General features: G+C 36.9%; 1 protein-coding gene across 1 annotated transcript in view; it reads left to right on the top strand.

Annotated features, from left to right (window-relative positions):
* The window catches only part of CLPTM1L (CLPTM1 like), a 30341-nt gene extending 13299 nt beyond the window's left edge, over positions 1-17042 (top strand). Inside the window, exons 7-17 of the mRNA XM_035550554.2 lie at positions 607-701; positions 1983-2067; positions 3141-3244; positions 4463-4528; positions 6058-6108; positions 8159-8241; positions 10106-10140; positions 10442-10497; positions 10581-10625; positions 13333-13448; positions 14732-17042. Of these exons, the coding sequence (XP_035406447.1) occupies positions 607-701; positions 1983-2067; positions 3141-3244; positions 4463-4528; positions 6058-6108; positions 8159-8241; positions 10106-10140; positions 10442-10497; positions 10581-10625; positions 13333-13448; positions 14732-14816 (821 nt within the window). The 3' untranslated portion in view covers positions 14817-17042. The remainder of the gene's footprint in view (positions 1-606; positions 702-1982; positions 2068-3140; positions 3245-4462; positions 4529-6057; positions 6109-8158; positions 8242-10105; positions 10141-10441; positions 10498-10580; positions 10626-13332; positions 13449-14731) is intronic.
* Positions 17043-17416: the final 374 nt, after the last annotated feature.

The following is a 17416-nucleotide window of genomic DNA, read 5'->3' as shown; positions in this document are numbered from 1 at the left end:
TGATAAGATGGTAAAGAATATGTATGCAGCTTACAGGTTGTGATTTCTGCAGGATGCTTTTCCTTTTACCATTTATCAAGGAGAAGCTGCCAAGTTAATTCAGTGAAGGCCAGCAAAAGAGCTGATGCCTAATCCATTCTCTGGGGTCTGTAATGCCGCATATATGGCCAAGTTTTTCACTGACCTTTGTTGTCTTCCACAGTGTACTCCTTTTTACATTTTTCAGTCTTTATTGTGAAGCTCACTTTTCTTGCATAACTTATAAGAGTTCAGAGTGAAAGTTGAGTAATCCTTATTCTTCTTACTTGGGCTAGAATGACCTCCTGTGTCTTGCCATTTGTGTCTCTGTTCAGCCTAGGTTGTATTTGTACAACGTGTTAAGAGAACACCAGTACGCTTGTAAATGATGGTTTTGTTTAAGGCTACCCAAATAACTAGCCAAAATATATGTAGATCGGGTTCTACCAGTAAAGCTGCCATCTTGTTCTGGATTTATGTTTTCTTACCAAAACCACATGCAGGTTGAAATAAGATTCCTTTCATACTGGACCTAACAGCAATTAACTGTCTACTACTTCTTGTATAATTACTTGTTCTTTCTCTTAGGGTTTTCAGAAAAGGATGCAGATGAAGTAAAAGGAATTTTTGTTGATACTAACCTCTACTTTCTGGCTTTGACATTTTTCGTAGCAGCATTCCATGTAAGTGGAAAAACTTGGGATTTTAGATATTATAGCATATAAGAAAAAAAAGAGGGTGTTTGAACTTCAGCTCTTTCATTTATTGAGAACTGTTCTTAAGAGTTGTAATTTCAATAGAGCAATAGAAGTGGTGTCTGGTGCAAGTCAGCTGTTATTTCCAGTAATACAAAAATCTCATAGAAGATAGGAATATGAGATAACTAGGTATAAACTAACAGTCTTGACTAAATATAAAACATTTAAGTTTATTATCACTTCTTTTAGTCAGAGTTCAACCGGAGACCTAAGAATTAATCACCTGTTAACAGTGGTTCAAGCTTTCTGCGGAGTTCTCACAAGATGTACCACTGCAGCTGCATAGATGCAGCACCAGTAGTAGGGTTTGAATCTCTGACTTCTAACCCCAGCAGAAATTTAGATCAGTCAAGCTAAATTACTTCACAAATTTACTGCTGTAAATCATGGAACTTGTGGTTATGGGCATGGTTGTTTCTTCTTGCTGTGTCCCTTGCCATTGGCATTGTGGGTGTGTTGGTTTAATGTGGCTCTTTGTTACAGTGAACAATTTTTTTAGACCTCATTGTTTTACTTTAAACATTTTTGTCATCTACAGTTATGTGGAATACAATTCCAGTCGTCTGTGAGAGATGAGAATTTTCTGGGCATGTTATTTTTCTTTATATTCCCATTAGATAAAATTAATTTGGTTGGAAAGTCATACGTTTCCCAGCCATATTCTTTTTTTTTTCTCTGTTATCAGATTGTAACACATCTGCAGTTTGGGACTAATTTTTTTTCTGAAATTTTTTATTTTGTGTACCGTTTACCCAGTTTAAAAGAAAAAAAGCTTTTTCATTAAAGTTCACTGACCCAAGAATTTCTTGAATCTGTGATGCCTTTTTTTTTTTTTTTTTTTAAGTCAGTGAATAGATCTGTGCAAAGTATCTGACACTGTCCCTCACGATATCCTTGTTTCTAAATTGGACAGACATGGATTTGACGGACGGACCACTCAGTGGTCCATACTCTGTCAGATAACTTTCCTTACAGGGTGCAGCATTGTAGTAGTAGCAGTACATGCACTTCCTCCTGTCTTTTTACAGTGCTTTTGGAGCTTTGGGCTTTTAAAACAATTTTTCTTTTTTAGCTTTTATTTGTAGTATTTAATCATTTCTCTTGTGGGGCTATCTTAAATTTTAAGATTAACATTTTTAACAGTTCAGCTGACAGTTTTATTACTGCCTGTTTTCAGCAAATGAGATTTTTTCTTGCTATTTGCAGCTTCTCTTTGATTTCCTTGCATTCAAAAATGACATCAGTTATTGGAAGAAGAAGAGGAGCATGATTGGGATGTCTACAAAAGCAGGTATGGCCCAGCATGCAAAGTGGTATGTGTGTGCTGTATAATATATACTGTCTGTTTTTATTCTTACTCGTTCTATGTATGAAAAGACAATGGCTAGCAGGCTGGTTCCAACTTTGTTAGTGTGATGCTCAAGTATTACTTCTGTCACTTCCAAGGTTTGACTGTCTTGCAATAGAGAATAAGTTTAAAATTAAGTCAGTTACCGTATTTCCCTTGCTGAAGGAACAGAAAAATGCTTTAAGAAAAGAATGAGGAGAAGGGAAATATCCTGTGGGTGGAGAGAATGTGCTGTCACGTAATTTTGTCCTGAAAGTCCTGTGTGTTCCTTGTAGATAACTACCAGAGAATTTCAGATTTAAGTTTTAAATGCCAGTTAAATAAGTGAGTAAAGTCAGTTCGGAAAGACTGAGTGACAAGGGGGTTTCTAATCTTACTATCAAAGTGTAAGTCTTTCAGTCTTCAGTAATTGGTGGTTCCATTCTCTCATTAGCAAACTTTAGTCACCTTTCCGTATGTCTCTCTTGCCCTGAGTGAAAACTGACAGGCAATTGCTCTGAAATAGTGCAGCGTAATTGTTGATGTTTGAATGTGTTGTAGCTCTTCCTCTTCCCAGTCCCTATTCAGTCTAATCTAAGAACTACTTGGTAGACATTTAGAAGCTGTCAGGATTTTGCAAAACCTGAAAAATAACCCTAAAATACTGTTCTTAAAATTTGCAAGCATCGAATTAGTTGTGTGAGGTTCAAAGACTGTCGTTATCTCACAGCCTTTCAGCTTTCATAAACTTAGTTCATAGTACTACAAACACACGGTTGAATTGTCAATTTTCCTTCTGTCTTTTGGGATAAAGATTTCTTTTTTTATTCAGTATTTATTTGTCTCTTTATTTTATCTGTCTGGATATATAGATCACTGTCTGTTTCTAGGACTGCTTGATATATCAAGATGTGTATCCATAGAAGTTCATGCTTAAACTGCTTAGGACGGAATTACAGTAAATAGGCCAACAGTCATCTGTCATCTCAACTGTTCATTTAAATATTAATAATCTCCTTTTTTTTCTCCCCATCTAGTACTTTGGCGATGCTTTAGTACTGTAGTAATATTTCTTTTCCTTTTGGATGAACAGACAAGTTTATTGGTACTGATCCCAGCAGGCATTGGTGCCGTGATTGAGGTGAGTTGTTACAGCTCTAGAGCCAAGTAGCAATGTTCTCAGTAACATCCACCACCTGTGTCTGGAGTCTTCCAGTATTGTTTAGCAGAGTATTTCATGGCTTGTTGTAGAAAAGGAATGCTAAAGTAGTTAGTGTTAAAACACTGCAGTAGTACGGTGTTGTAGCAGCATTGTTCATGTGGCTTTCAGTGGTAGAGAAGTCAGTGTCCCTTTATCAAACAGCTAAGCTGGGAGTATCAGGTTTTTCTGGGACAGGCCAGCTGGTACGGTGGAAACCAAGCACAGAGCTGTGCTGAGGCTCCTTCCTGTCACATCAGCTGATACGCATCACTTGTGACCAGGCATGTTTATACATGTGAAAGGTTGTGTCAGCAACCTTCCACAAAACCATTTGTCGAAGAGCAGGCCGTGTACCATCAGACAATGCCTCAGGTCTGCAATTTTCTCCCTGGCCATGCCTGAGGTGCTTGAGGAAGAGGGAGGGCCTGATGGCTGTGTTCATTACTCTGGCAGGCTGTGTCCAGTCAGTGGGCTGCAGATGCTGCTTAGGAGCCTGCTTATGTGCAGTGAGGGGCAAAGTCAGCAGTAAGGAAGGGGAGATCTCTCTACCTATACTGCTTGAAGATCTATGTATTTCTCAGTATTTAATAATGTATTTGGGGCTTTTAGGTGGACTTTTTGACTACACATCTGTTGTAGTTGCAGATAGCCCCTGTGAACACAAAACAGTTCTGAATTTTTAGATAGCGATTAAATTGTTGAATACAAAGCCACAAGGTGACCCCTAAAAATTAGTGTATAAAACAAAATAAGCTTTTGCAAAAACTATAAACAGCGATGCTATGTAAAAAATTACTTGGCGGATGGTTACTGGAGGGTTCTCCAGTCACCTTCCCTAAGGTGCATGCTGAGAGCAGCTGACTCCCGCCAATGCACCACAGTTCAGATGTCGTGGAAGGACTCTGTTGTTTCACTTAAAGTACCTCAGCTGATGTGGGGACTTAATAGTGCAGTTCCACAATATTGTACTCATCTGGTGACACAGCATGTGGTTTGTATTGACATGCAGACAGTGCTGCAATCGGGCTGTTGCTGCTTTATACACACAGGGTGCTTAAAATAGATATTCTAGGGTCTTGTTTCTGATTTTATGAATCTTGCGTAAGAATTTCCTTTGGGTAATTCTTTACGTATACATTTTGTTTTTGTTAATCACAGCTCTGGAAAGTGAAGAAGGCTTTGAAAATGACAGTCAAGTGGCAAGGCATATGGCCCAAAATTCAGGTACTTTGTTGGTTTAACAGTTACCACTGTTGAGGTTTCTGCCTCTTACAGTAGCTACTGTAGAGTGCTGTACTGTGCAACTTGGCTTTCAGTGATGTGAAGATTTAAAAAACTGTTTAAGGTTCCAGTGTAAATCTTCTCTTTATGGATAGCTTAATACAAAAACTGGGTGAATAGTTTCAAACTTAAGAATTTTTTCGATCAATTCTGTAGAAGCAGCAGCAATTTGTATGTATTTGTGATCTGAGAAATCTCAGAATTCCTCTGTCTGTCCTGCTAGATCTTGACAGATAGACCTGGGCTCCTACCACTGCGTTGGAATCTTTAACTGATACTGTGATTTGAACTAAGGAACTGAATTTTCCGTGAAGCTGTAGGCATAACTTCTCCATTGTGGAACTAATGAATGTTGTGACATGTTCAGGGGACACGGCAGTCTTTTACAAATCCTCTGGGTAATAGTTTAAGTCTAAAGACTGTCTACAGGGCGTGCTGTGGCAGCAGGGATTGAAATTAATGCAGATTATAGTTCCTTTTTTTTGTTTGTTTGTTTGTTTACATTAAAAACAATTGTACAATCTGCAGTGTTTACTTTGTAAGAAGAACAGAGTTCTGTGCTGCTTAACATCGGTACATCGTAAGCAGCTGATAGCTCTGGTTGCTCCTTGTTCCTGTTCAAGGAAATGTGTTTGTTCTTTTTAAGACTTAGACATTTTTTGTAAGACTACAAGAACACTGTTGAATTGCCTGTCTAGGTCGCTAAGAACAATATTATTTCAGTCTGGAAACAGAAATTGGTTAGCACTCATACTAACATTTGAAAGCATCTGCATGCTCAAAACACAATAACTTGCAGGATAAGAAAAACCAATTCATCAGATGTTTTTCTTTTAAGATGCCGTATTTTCACAGTAGTTGCACTTTGCAAGCTACCTTGGCACTTGCTGAATGTTGATCCTTTACCTAAAAGGGGGTGAACAGTGTTTTCAAAAACAGTATTGTTGGACTCTTTGTAATTCTGATCAAAATGCTGCTTTAAAAAAATAAAATGTTTAATTCTTTATTAACCTTTGAGGAGACTATTAGTAAATCGGTAGTTGAAGGTGGAATTTAAGAGGAGATAATCCATAACTGATGTCTTCCAGCATGAAATGATTGTATCTTTTAATAATTGCTTCCTCTAACTTCCAAATTCTTCATGATATTGACTCTGGTTTTGCTTTGAAAAGCAAAACTGAAAAGATGAGCTGTCTCAGCACCATTTTCCTAAGCTAAAAAGACCTGGATGTTTGTTGTAAAATATGAAGAAAAATATTAAACTTCTTGGCTACCATGTATTTAGCAGGCTGCATGGGACGTTTGAATGACTTGGTTATATAGAAGAACTGATGAGATCTTTGAACTATTCCTGTTACTTTGACTGTCTAAGCAGTTCAGTTTGCTATTTAAATCTCCACTTAGGGAGTCAAACAGCAAATGCTTTTTTCCCCCAGCTCTGACTTTAATTATACGTTTTATGTGTATTGCAGTTTGGTACATACAATGACTCTGAAAAGAAAACCGAAGAATATGATGCCCAGGTAAGAAGGAATCCTGGGACTTCTGATCTATAAAGTCGATATATCTGGTGTTCTGATTGACTTATTTTGCTCGTTATTCATCAGATCTCCTTGGCTAAAAAAAAAAATAATAATAATTTAAAAAAAAAAACACTTCACTATGATTTATCTTTATTATTTTTAGATTAATATTTAATCATGTCATAAATGTCATATATGAAGAAATATGTCTTGAAGACAGATGTGAAGAATCTGTTTAGTTTTACTGGGATTCCCTACACTTCTGAGTTCTGTTTGACATCATCTATTAACTTTATGAATGGAGATGGAGGGGAGGCAGGCATTGGAAATTTGTTCTTCAGTTCTTTTTGGCCTCCTGTGTGTTATTTTTAAGTTGCTGGACTTCTTGCAAGCTTTGTGATAGTCAGGCTTTTTGATTCCCCAAAACTGTCTCCATGTTCCTCTCAATAATTATGTTTAGCCATTTTGCCTGGTGACGTCTGAAGTCTTCTATTATTCAGAAAGCAGGCCTATTGTTATAAAAAGAATTGCACAGTAGTTACTTAATAACAGTTTGTAGGTGGACCTGCCTTGAGATTGGGGAAGTCATGTTTTGACCAATCATATCAAGTGTATATATAATATTTTAGTTTTTTATCTTGATGGAATAGAAAACATGGTCAATTGATATCATCAGAAAAAGAAGTGGCAGAATTATCTGATGAATCATGGAATGGTTTGGGTTGGAAAGGACCTTTAAAGACCATCTAATTCCACCCCCTCCTGCCATGGGCAGGGACACGTCCCACCAGACCAGGTTGCCCAAAGCCCCATCCAGCCTGGCCTTGAACACCTCCAGGGATGGGGCATCCACAGCTCTGGGCAACCTGTGCCAGTGCCTCACCACCCTCATAGGAAAGAATTTCTTTGTAGTGTCTAATCTAAACCTACTCTCTTTTAGTTTAAAGCCATTCCCCCTTGTCATATCACCACACTCCTTGACACAGAGTCCCTCCCCAGCTTTCCTGTAGACCCCTTTTATGTATTGGAAGGCTGCTATCAGGTCTCCCCAGAGCCTTCTCTTCTCCAGGCACAACAACCCCAACTCCCTCAGCCTCCCTTCATAAGAGAGGTGCTCCAGCCCCTCAATCATCTTTGTGGCCCTCCTCTGGACTTGTTCTAATACTTCCATGTCCTCCTTGTGCTGGGTGGGGGTCCCAGAGCTGAATGCAGTTCTCCAGCTGGGGTCAGTGTAGCCCAGGCTATGTTTGGCTTTCTGGGCTGTAAGCGCCCATTGCCAGCTCACAATGAGCTTCTCATCAGCCAGCACCCCCAGGCCCTTCTCCTCAGGGCTGCTCTCAATCCATTCTCCACCCAGCCTGTATTTGTGCTTGGAATTGCCCCAGCCCAGATGCAGGGACTTGCACTTGGCCTTGTTGAACCTCTTGAGGTTTGCCCGGGCCCACCTCTCAAGCCTGTCCAGGTCTCTCTGGGTGGCATCCCTTGCCTTCAGTGTGTCGAAATTACACAGTTTTAAGGAACACCATCTGTTTTTTGTACTGGAAAGATTTTGAAGTTATGACATTAGTTTGATCTATGGTTCATATATAGGAATTGGTGCATTCATAACAAGGACCAGAAATTTTGAAGTTTGAAGCTAGATATCTGGTTGAAACATTTCTCTGAGAAATAGAATTGTAAGTGACTTAACTGAAGAGAAGTATCTTAAAGGGTTACCATTTTTATATTTTCATTACAAATTTGAAAATCAGTATTTGTACTTACGATGGTGGAATGAGTTGAACATAGGTAGCAATACTGGTGTTAAGCTACTCTTACACTGATCTTCATACCTCTTCTTGCAGCTTATGCTCCAAAGTCCTTGGTGGTCTGAGCTCAGCGTTGGAATTTTCACTATCTCTTGAAACAGAAGCATACTGAAAATAATAGTAGACATTTAAAAATATGAAAAGATTTTCAGGGAAAAAAACCACGTAGCCTCTAGTTGAGGCCATGAGAGACCTACCGTATCTATAATGTAAACTAACAAACTATATTCTTTGTCTATTAGGCTATGAAGTACTTGTCATATTTGCTCTATCCACTGTGTATTGGAGGTGCAGGTTACTCCTTGCTGAATGTCAAATACAAAAGGTACTGTAAATCTGTAAACAGTCTTAAACAGGATAGAAACATTCCCCGTTTTTTCTGTATTAATTAATTGGAGATGATGGAATGCAGAAATCGGTTTGTGTGATTTCTAAGCTAGGAACTGAAAAATTCAATAGGATCTCAATCTTTAAAATCTGTCTTTTAACATCCTGTAAGCTACAAACTGTTTCAAGCTATGAAACATGTTGTGCTTTTTCAGAACTAATCTGATATTACTGTAGTATTCAATAACTTACATACAAGATTAAGCTATCAGAAGAAGAAGGCTGCTATTCATGTTCAAAGAACAGATAAGATGACAGGAGAGAGAAGAGGTGTACAGTGGTTGAACCTTTCCAAAAATGGAGAGAAGCAAAAACTGTCCCAAAATTATTTGCTCTCACCAAGGGATTCTTATCATAGAATAGAATATCCCGAGTTGGAAGGGACCCTGTTCCTAAATATGTTGGCTAGGATGGTAAAAAAGCAAAAGCATTTTTAAAGAAGGAAGCTGTGCTCCCTTAGAGACATGAGCTTACTGTGGTACAATACTAAAGATTCCACATTTCAGGAAAAGGTGAAAATCCTGTCCACTTTCACTCAAAATATAGCTAGTTCATTTTGTATTGGAGAGATACAGACAAGTAAATGAAGTAAATTACATGCATGAAACTTTGTTTCAAAAAACAAACCTGCAAACACAAGCATGGTGATGGCTGTGTAGGCATATTTTTCAGAGTCTCTAGGCCCGGAAGAGATGAGAGGGAGAGTGTGCAGTACCTTAAAATAACAAGAAAGAACTGTTGCTGTCTACATGGGCTGTAGCACTCGTACTAGAAACTGGGGCAATATCCAGGCTATTAGAAAAATAGCTTTTTCAAGAGGTTCTTGTCTCAGAAGTTGACAAATATACAGCATTTTAAAATTCTGATTCTCTTGCAAAATTCTTAATTTCATTCAGTACTGGAAAACGCTATATGCCAGGTGTTCTGGGAGCTGTAGCTTGAAGTGAAAACATGTCATAGAATGTTTATCACTGTTAAATCTCTTTGTAAAGGAATGTGATGGAACAGATAATCTTAACAGTGGATTATCCTTTAATCTTCCAGGCATCTTCTGATGTATTTTGTAGATGTTTGTGAGTTAGTGAAGTGCTGCTACGGCTGTAAGGTCGCTATTAACAAGTCAGTAGTGCAGCAGTGCAAGTTTTGTTTTAAATAATATAATCTGAGCATCACGATTATTAGCTGTTCTTACTATTGCAAGCAGAAGTAGGGAATTTGGACCATCTGGACCATCTGTAACACTACTAACAATGGAGCTAAGGTTGTCCTTGTTGAATGTCTGGGGAGGGGTTGTTAAATTTAAGGAGAGAAAATTGTAGATTTCTTGCGTTTGCCTTCTTTTTATTATTATTATTTAAGTGCTAGCTATAGTGGTTTGCACTGAACAATATTTGTTGTCAGAAATTTAATTCCTTACAGTGTTGTGTGTCTTTATTTACATGTCATATGTCTTTATTTAGAATATGGTGCTATCAATAGAGACAGCATTCAGTGCACAACATTACCTGATGACAATTTGCATGCAGAAGTCTTACAACATTCTGAAAAAGTATAAAAAGCAGTTGATAAAGCTCTCCAGAACTGTTGGATGCACTGATAATCATCCACCTCTTAACTGTTAGCAGCTTCTCTGGAGCCCTCCCTAACAAAGGGAGAAGTGCAGTATTTAGTTTATGCATAAAGTAATCCACAACGTAGCCATTTCTTGGAGTAGTCAGCATACTGTCATGTAGAGGACGTATGACAGGCATATATTTTTGGCTGAGGTGAAAAAGTAACTGGGCTGCCTTTCTTGTTTGTAGCTGGTATTCCTGGTTGATTAACAGCTTTGTCAACGGTGAGTCCCTTCTTACTTCTTTACTATTCATATTTCTTCAAATGGAGGACAAGACTCAAAAATAGGAAGTCACTGATACCAGCTAGATCAGTGTAATCTAGTACAACAATAACTTGACTGTGGGTTCCAAAATTATCATGGTGATTGAGAAAGGGAGAAGAGCCAAGAAAAATCGAAACAGAAGGATTTAGATGCATCTTCTTTTTAGGATTATGTGTAAATCTCTAACTGTGAAAGTATAGTTGCATGGTGTACTTCCGTTATGCGTATGTCTATAAAATTTTCCTTATTTTATCTTTAGGAGTGTATGCTTTTGGATTCCTCTTTATGCTGCCCCAGCTGTTTGTAAACTACAAGGTGAGGTTGAAAAGCAATAAAAGACAACTTTTCTAGTCTCTCTGTGCAGACTTTATTACTAACTGATATTTTTCTGATCCTAGATGAAATCTGTTGCACACTTACCATGGAAGGCTTTCACATACAAAGTAAGTAGAGCTCTAATTCGAAGGCCATTTCTGTCACTTCGGAAATATTTTTTGTGTGGATCAGCTTAGTAATACACAGCTTAAGGTTGTGAGTGCTTTTCTTCTTGTATTAAGAACTAAACTGCCTGTAAAATCAATGTTTTTTTGCAACTGTCCTTAAAAATAAAAAAAACACAATTTCAATTTTACATGATGACTTCCATATAATGAGAATCTCATCCAATCTAAGATGTAGGTAATACTGCTTTCTGTGCTGTCACCTGTCTCAGTTTAATACAGTATTACATCAAAAGAAGGGTTATATCAACAAAGCATAATTCTCAACAAACCAATAGGACCACTAAGAAACCTTATTTTGGCAGGCTCCAGGAGCTACCAGAGACAGGAGTAAAGTACACATTTGTGCCACTGTATTGCAATTCTCCAGAGCATAAGTACTTTAAAAGAAAGTGTTAAAAGCTGCTCTGGACACTGTCCAGTTCTGAACAGATAATCTGAGGCAAAAGAAATAAAACAAAGTACCTTTCATAGCTTTTCCATTTCTGTGAGCCTACAGCAATAGACCAAATTTCTGATGCCGTAGTATTTTTAAGGAATAATGAGGCATCTAAGAAAAACAGATTGAAATATAGCTGATAGCAAAATAGCAACTAAATGGTATTCAATCTGGAAATAAACATCTAGTTTTTTAGACAGATACTAGGCAAATTAGCATGTCCCTTAATAAAGGGGAGTAAAAGGTACATTAGTGAAGTAATTTCACAATACTGCGTTGGCAACAAAATACAGTAACTGAGCAGAGACATCAGCAGCTAAATAGGTAACAAAAGGACAGTGTTCGAGCAATGGGCAACCACCTTCAAAGCAGAATGTTCTTGCTGAACAGCCTTTTCTTGCAGAGTGTTTATGGTTCCCGTTAAAAGATGCCAGAAGCCATCCACAACAAGAGCTTTTGTGTGTGTAGAAAAAGGTGTATGATGTTTTCAATTATGTTCAACTTCTTGGGCTTTGGAGAGAGTAATTTGCTTTTTCCTAGTGGATATTTAAAGTTCTTTGCTCTCCGCACTTTCCTTTAGAAAGGATAGTCTGAGGTCTTTTCTGGGATTTTTGGTGGTGTTGTTTTGTTTTTGTTCTATTTGGGTTTTGTTTTGTCTGTTTTTGAAATAAGAGGATTTTTTCCCTAATTCAGACTTTTTTTTTTTAAGACTTTGGCAAAAATGAAAATCCTCCTAAATTTTCATTTTCTGTAGCTTTTAAGTTTTTGCCCTGTATACTTCAATGACGTGTACCTTTAAATGAAGTAATCTCAAAAGAAAACTAGCTAGACTTAGTAATGTTAGATGAGCTGCCTTGATGTATTCAATTTCAGTGGCTTTTGTGGACTGCCTAATGCCTGAAGGAGGATGGCTTTAGCTTTTTCTTCCTTTCATCATGGTAGGATCACTAACTTGGAAAGGCCTACTTTTCCAGCTTGCCAAGTTTTTTTTTTTTTTCCACAATAAATCTTTGCACAGGCTTGAGAAGTGCCATCCGTATTCTTTGATCACTTTAGATTGATGAATTTGTTTTGACTTGTCAGAGGCAACTTTCCTGTTGTAACTAATCACAACTTTTTCCTGTCAAACACCCCAGTGTTCCAGTGATGCTTTGTTTCATCATACAGACATGAGTTTACTTTCAGGAGCAAGTCCTTTTCTGGTTAGAGAATACATGATTTTCTTCCCTTCTTGTGGCATGGATTCACGTACAGTGAAGCCCAAGTAACAGCTTGCTAATAGTGAAAGGAGAAGCCCTATGATTGACTCGTGACGAGATTGTTTGCTATCCTAACAGTGAATATTCTTTGCTGAACTTTTTTTCCCAATGTTTTTTAATGAGTTAGATCAGGTTATTGCACCATCTGATGAGTACTGGAACTGGTACGCTGTAAGAACTGACTTCTAGCCTTCCTTGTAGACTAGAAACCAATCCAGAGGAGTTGCCCTACTCTTTATTTCACTTACCTTCTCTGTCAAAATATTGTCATCTTTGCATGCTCAGAGCCTCTGCACTGCTTTCCCAGCAAATGGCTGTGAATTTAAACTTTCTCACTCAGGAAAAAGCAGTGAGAAAATATTTCATATTTGCTTCAGAAATAGAGCCTAGAGTATGCCTAGTTGAGTGGAAATGGCGTAGAAAATTACATCTCAGGTAAGGGGTGGATGATAGCTTCCAGGAGAGCGCTGGAAATGTTTTAAAATCTCCTCAAGGCTGCCAAGCTAATGTTCTTAAGAACAGAAAATGAATAAGTTTTTACCCAAATTTCAATTTCTCCACAGAAAATGAAGGTGACCTATAACATTTTGTAAATCTTAAATCATTTGCATAAAGGCTTTTTGCCAGTTTCTTTTAAAGATCTCACTGGAGTTGAATCCATATTTTTCCCTTCGCTTAGTAGTACACTCACTTACCTGAAGTAGACATAATTCCTTTTTACTTGTAACAATAGCGGTGTGCTCTGGGTATGACAGTATGGCCTTCATTAGAGGAAAGCACTTAAAGTTTGCAATAGTTAGTTTTCCAGCAAAACCCTCAAATATCTTTATAAATATGAAATAGTCTGTGTACCTACTGAAAAACGCTAGGAAGCCTGTTTCCTGTATCACTGTATGACAGATGATTTCATTTCTTCAGAGCCTATTAAAATGTTCTTTTGTTTTATTTGTAGGCATTCAACACCTTTATTGATGATATATTTGCTTTTATCATCACAATGCCAACGTCTCATAGGCTGGCGTGCTTTAGAGATGATGTTGTGTTCCTGGTGTATCTTTACCAAAGATGGTATGCCTTTCTTTAATATACATAAGAGGTTTTTCAACACTGTAGGTGGTTACAGTCTTAATGGTATAAGAACTAAAAAAATAGTTTGGGATAGAATTGTTAGTATAGAGTATGGTCTGGATAATGGTAGTTGAGCATATGACAAGCAAATGGGAGTGTTAGAGCAAGGGAGCCTGAAAAGAATACTCAATAAAATAAGAGGAGCAAAAGCATCTTCCCATAACTGATGGTATTTTTCTGGACCTTTTCTAGCATGCGGAGAATGTAGTCAAGTAAGAAATTCCTCTCCTCACAGAACTCAGAATTCTTTTCTGTTACCCCTTTCCGCCCCTACTCCCCAAAACAGCAGTCCTCCTTTGCAGTAGATAGTTCGCTAGTTGGGAGGAAAAAAAAAAAGTAAAAAAAAAATAAATAACCTGTGAAATGAAGACCTGAAGTAAGACAGAGGAAAGCAATTCTTAAGATTGTATTCACAAACCTGGTTCGGAGTTCTTGGCTTCTAATCCTCACTGAGGGGCTACTTGTCTACTTCTGTATCTGAGGCATGCTTCCCAAGTTGCGAGATGCTAATGAAGGATGTTTTTTTGGTGAGGAATTGCCCTGCTTTGTTTTCTTCTTTATCTAGTTTCCAAACACAAGTTAACAGGTTCTCTTGTGAGTTGAATATCTGGCAAGTTTCTGGTTCTGTAAGTAAATTCATATGGGGAAGAAGGCTATACGCAGTAGTCATTAAAATATTATTCATAGGTTAAAAGTGTATTCTTGTTCCCAAGAACAAATATTTCTCTGAGCTAACAAGAATTCTAAGCTAAGTTCACATTATACCAGAATTCTAAATGTGAACTTCACTTTTAGGTTTATGTGATTGCACATAAAAGTAGTAAAATAGGTCTCCTTCCAAGGTATTTTTTCTAAAAAAATAAAAAAAAATAAAATAAAATAAAAGCACAACAACTTCTGATAGGGACTATAACCTGGATTCAAGTTGGAGAAGTGTCCTGGATTGCTTAACACTCCAGCCAAGCTTTAGGGAAGCAATTATGAGGCCTTTTTACAAGACAACTGGTTAAGTCTTAGTATGAAGAAGTTTGTGTGTCTGTATCTAATGTATCTAATTTTTAAGACTGTCGTGTTTTTAGGCCATAAATGGAAATAGAGAATACAATAAGAAAGGAAGTCCCTTTCAAAATTAAGTAGTACAGAACTGCTTAAATATCCTCCTGGTAGCAGATAGTATTATATGTAGCTAATCTTTTTTTTTTCTTTCTTTTTTTTCCTGCCAGGCTTTATCCTGTGGATAAGAGCAGAGTGAATGAGTATGGAGAATCTTATGAAGAAAAGCCAAAAAAAAAAGCTCATAGAGAATAATTAAGAATTGAAGAATATTCTGACCCCTGGACTCCTACTAGTTACGTGTATTATCTGGTCTAAGGAAGGAAAAACTTATTTAATAAGAGTATTTTTAAAGCTTATGACAGAACTACATGGACTATACATCTTCTATATTGCCAAAATCTAGTTTTGATATCCTCCTATTTGAAGATCCTGTTTTGTCCTCACAAGGTCCACGGTCTGCCAGATGTCATTAGATAATCTTCCTGCATTTAATCTTCTCTTCAGTAAAAACCTTAAGTGTCTAGACCATTGTAATTAATATCCAAATCTGTGTTTTTAAGACAACTTGGTAAGTGGAAGTGTGGTGCCATGCCACTACGAAAAGTGAAAAAACAAGCCAGTGTGTTGCAGCAGAGTCAAGCATTACTGCCAAACTGGAAGCTGTCAAAAATAAAGTGTATAATTACTGGACTGTACACTAATTACAATTCTTTCTAGTTTGAGAATGGAAATCCTTGAGATTATTATAAAAGTTGTATGTGGACATTTGATTGAAGTTCATAGCTTAAAGATAATTTTGTTGGAAATAAGGATGAGACAGATGGGATTGTTAAAATTTAAATTGTGGCCATGTCCTTAGCCCACAACATGGCAGAGGGCATCAGTTGTCTTAAGCAGAATGAAGATGTGAAAAAACTATAACATAATTTCTTTCAATGTGTATCCAAGTTTATATAAGTCCTTCTGCGTTGTTGACAAACCTTATGATTTCTTGGCATAGCAGGTATTCATGTAACGCTAATCATTATGTGCTAGGAAAGTCTCTTAACACATCTTAAATTCTTCATGATGTGGTATCCCACTGACCTAATAGGCCAATTCTTTCAGGCTTCAAGTGGAGTAATTCCTTGGTCCTTCTCTTCTCTCTCTATTCTATTTATACAATGAAACACATCTGGGTGCAATGGCTTTTCTCAAATGCAATACAAGTTCAACAAACTAACTGGAAGCAGAAGAAAAGAGCCTGGTAAAGAACAGATATCTTCCTTTCAAACAACTAAAAACCCATATTCCATGAGAACAGCTCATTAAGGGAGGTATTTTCATCTATTTATATCAAATTAGTCCAAATAATCAGTTTGAAGTTGAATTGTTAAACTAAACTGCACAGATATATCTAGAAACTATGGCTCTGTTTGTAAAAAGCACTTTTCTTAATGACAGTGAGTGAAATATATAATACATTCCTTTCAACAGCAAATAAAATGTGATTCAAAAAAAAAAAAACAAAAACGAAAGAGATATCCAAAAGGCAGGATTCTAGTTCATAACTCTAGTTTTGGTTTGGTCAATAAGTTTGCAGATTAATCCTAATGATTTTTAAGCTTCTTCATTAAATTGCACCCTATTTGTGCAAGGCTATATTTAGCTTCAATTTGCCATTGATTGAAAATATTAATTAAGTAACTTCAAAGAACACAGTTCTATTCCTGTAGTCTTTAACTACTTTATGAAGTAGATTTTATCCAGTTTTGGTGCTGAAGAAGTCTGAACATACAAATACTTGAGTCCCAAAAAGATATGGAAATGCGCCTAACTTCAAGAAGTCCCAGACTATAGTCTGTCTTATCCTGAAGTCCTTCTTACTTGCTGCTGGCAATGGAAGGGAGTCTTGAAGTGAGTATTTAACTCATGTTTATCTTAAGGTCTCTTTACGTCGTTAATTGTAAATAAGGAGGACTGTAGATCTGTTGATGTTAACATTAAACATGCAATAGTCTATGCAAAGCTGGGGTTGTATTTGCTACATCTTGTATCTTTTTTGGATTTGTTTGGAAGAAGGTCTTTGCTGTTAAGCAAATAATTCTGGGACTCCTGTTTCATAATAGTAATTAAATGTGTGAAAATTTTTCTTGATACAAATGATGCATATAGCACATTCCCTTTTTGTGCCATTTCAAAACAATTAAGTCATCGGCTTTTCTCAAGTGGCTTTTAAAAGTCTAGAATACCATATTCAGGTATTTCTGATGTTTCAGCATTTATTTTTGTACGTAGCTGTTGAAAAATCGCTCTTGCAACTTTACGTACAGTGAGTTTATTGATCTTCTGTCTTGCATTTCTGGTGACAATAATCTCAGAATATTCCATACAGTAGTCATAAAGAATATAAAATTTTAAATTTTTAAAATGAACGAGACTTTCATTTTTCACTGTTTTATGCATTCCATTTCCAAATAAAAGACTTGACATATGGAAGAGAGAGTTATCTTTTGTTGCTGGAACATCACTGAAAACTGTGTAAGTAGTGTGACTTTAGAGATATTAAACAAAATGTCTTAACTTTAGTTGTGGAAATTGTTAGCTTAAAACACATATGGGGTTTTGTATGTGGTTAAAGCAGAAGAAAAACTTCTTAGGTAAAATTTCATTGAATGTATTGCAGCTTATGCTGAATTATCAATCTTATCTATTGAAGAGTTCAAGAGTAACTTAAACACTTCCTTACAGGATTCACTGTGGTAAGCAGTTAGGTGACCATCTCACATTCTTATCTTCATTAGGCATGTAATAAGTTTTAAAATTGAAAGATTAGTGATTTAGGTTTTTATTTTGTTTAAGAGTTTATTGGG

This window comes from Cygnus atratus, chromosome 2, assembly GCF_013377495.2.
Source record: "Cygnus atratus isolate AKBS03 ecotype Queensland, Australia chromosome 2, CAtr_DNAZoo_HiC_assembly, whole genome shotgun sequence".
Taxonomy (NCBI): Eukaryota; Metazoa; Chordata; class Aves; order Anseriformes; family Anatidae; genus Cygnus; species Cygnus atratus.
This window is presented reverse-complemented; position numbering and strand designations above follow the sequence as displayed.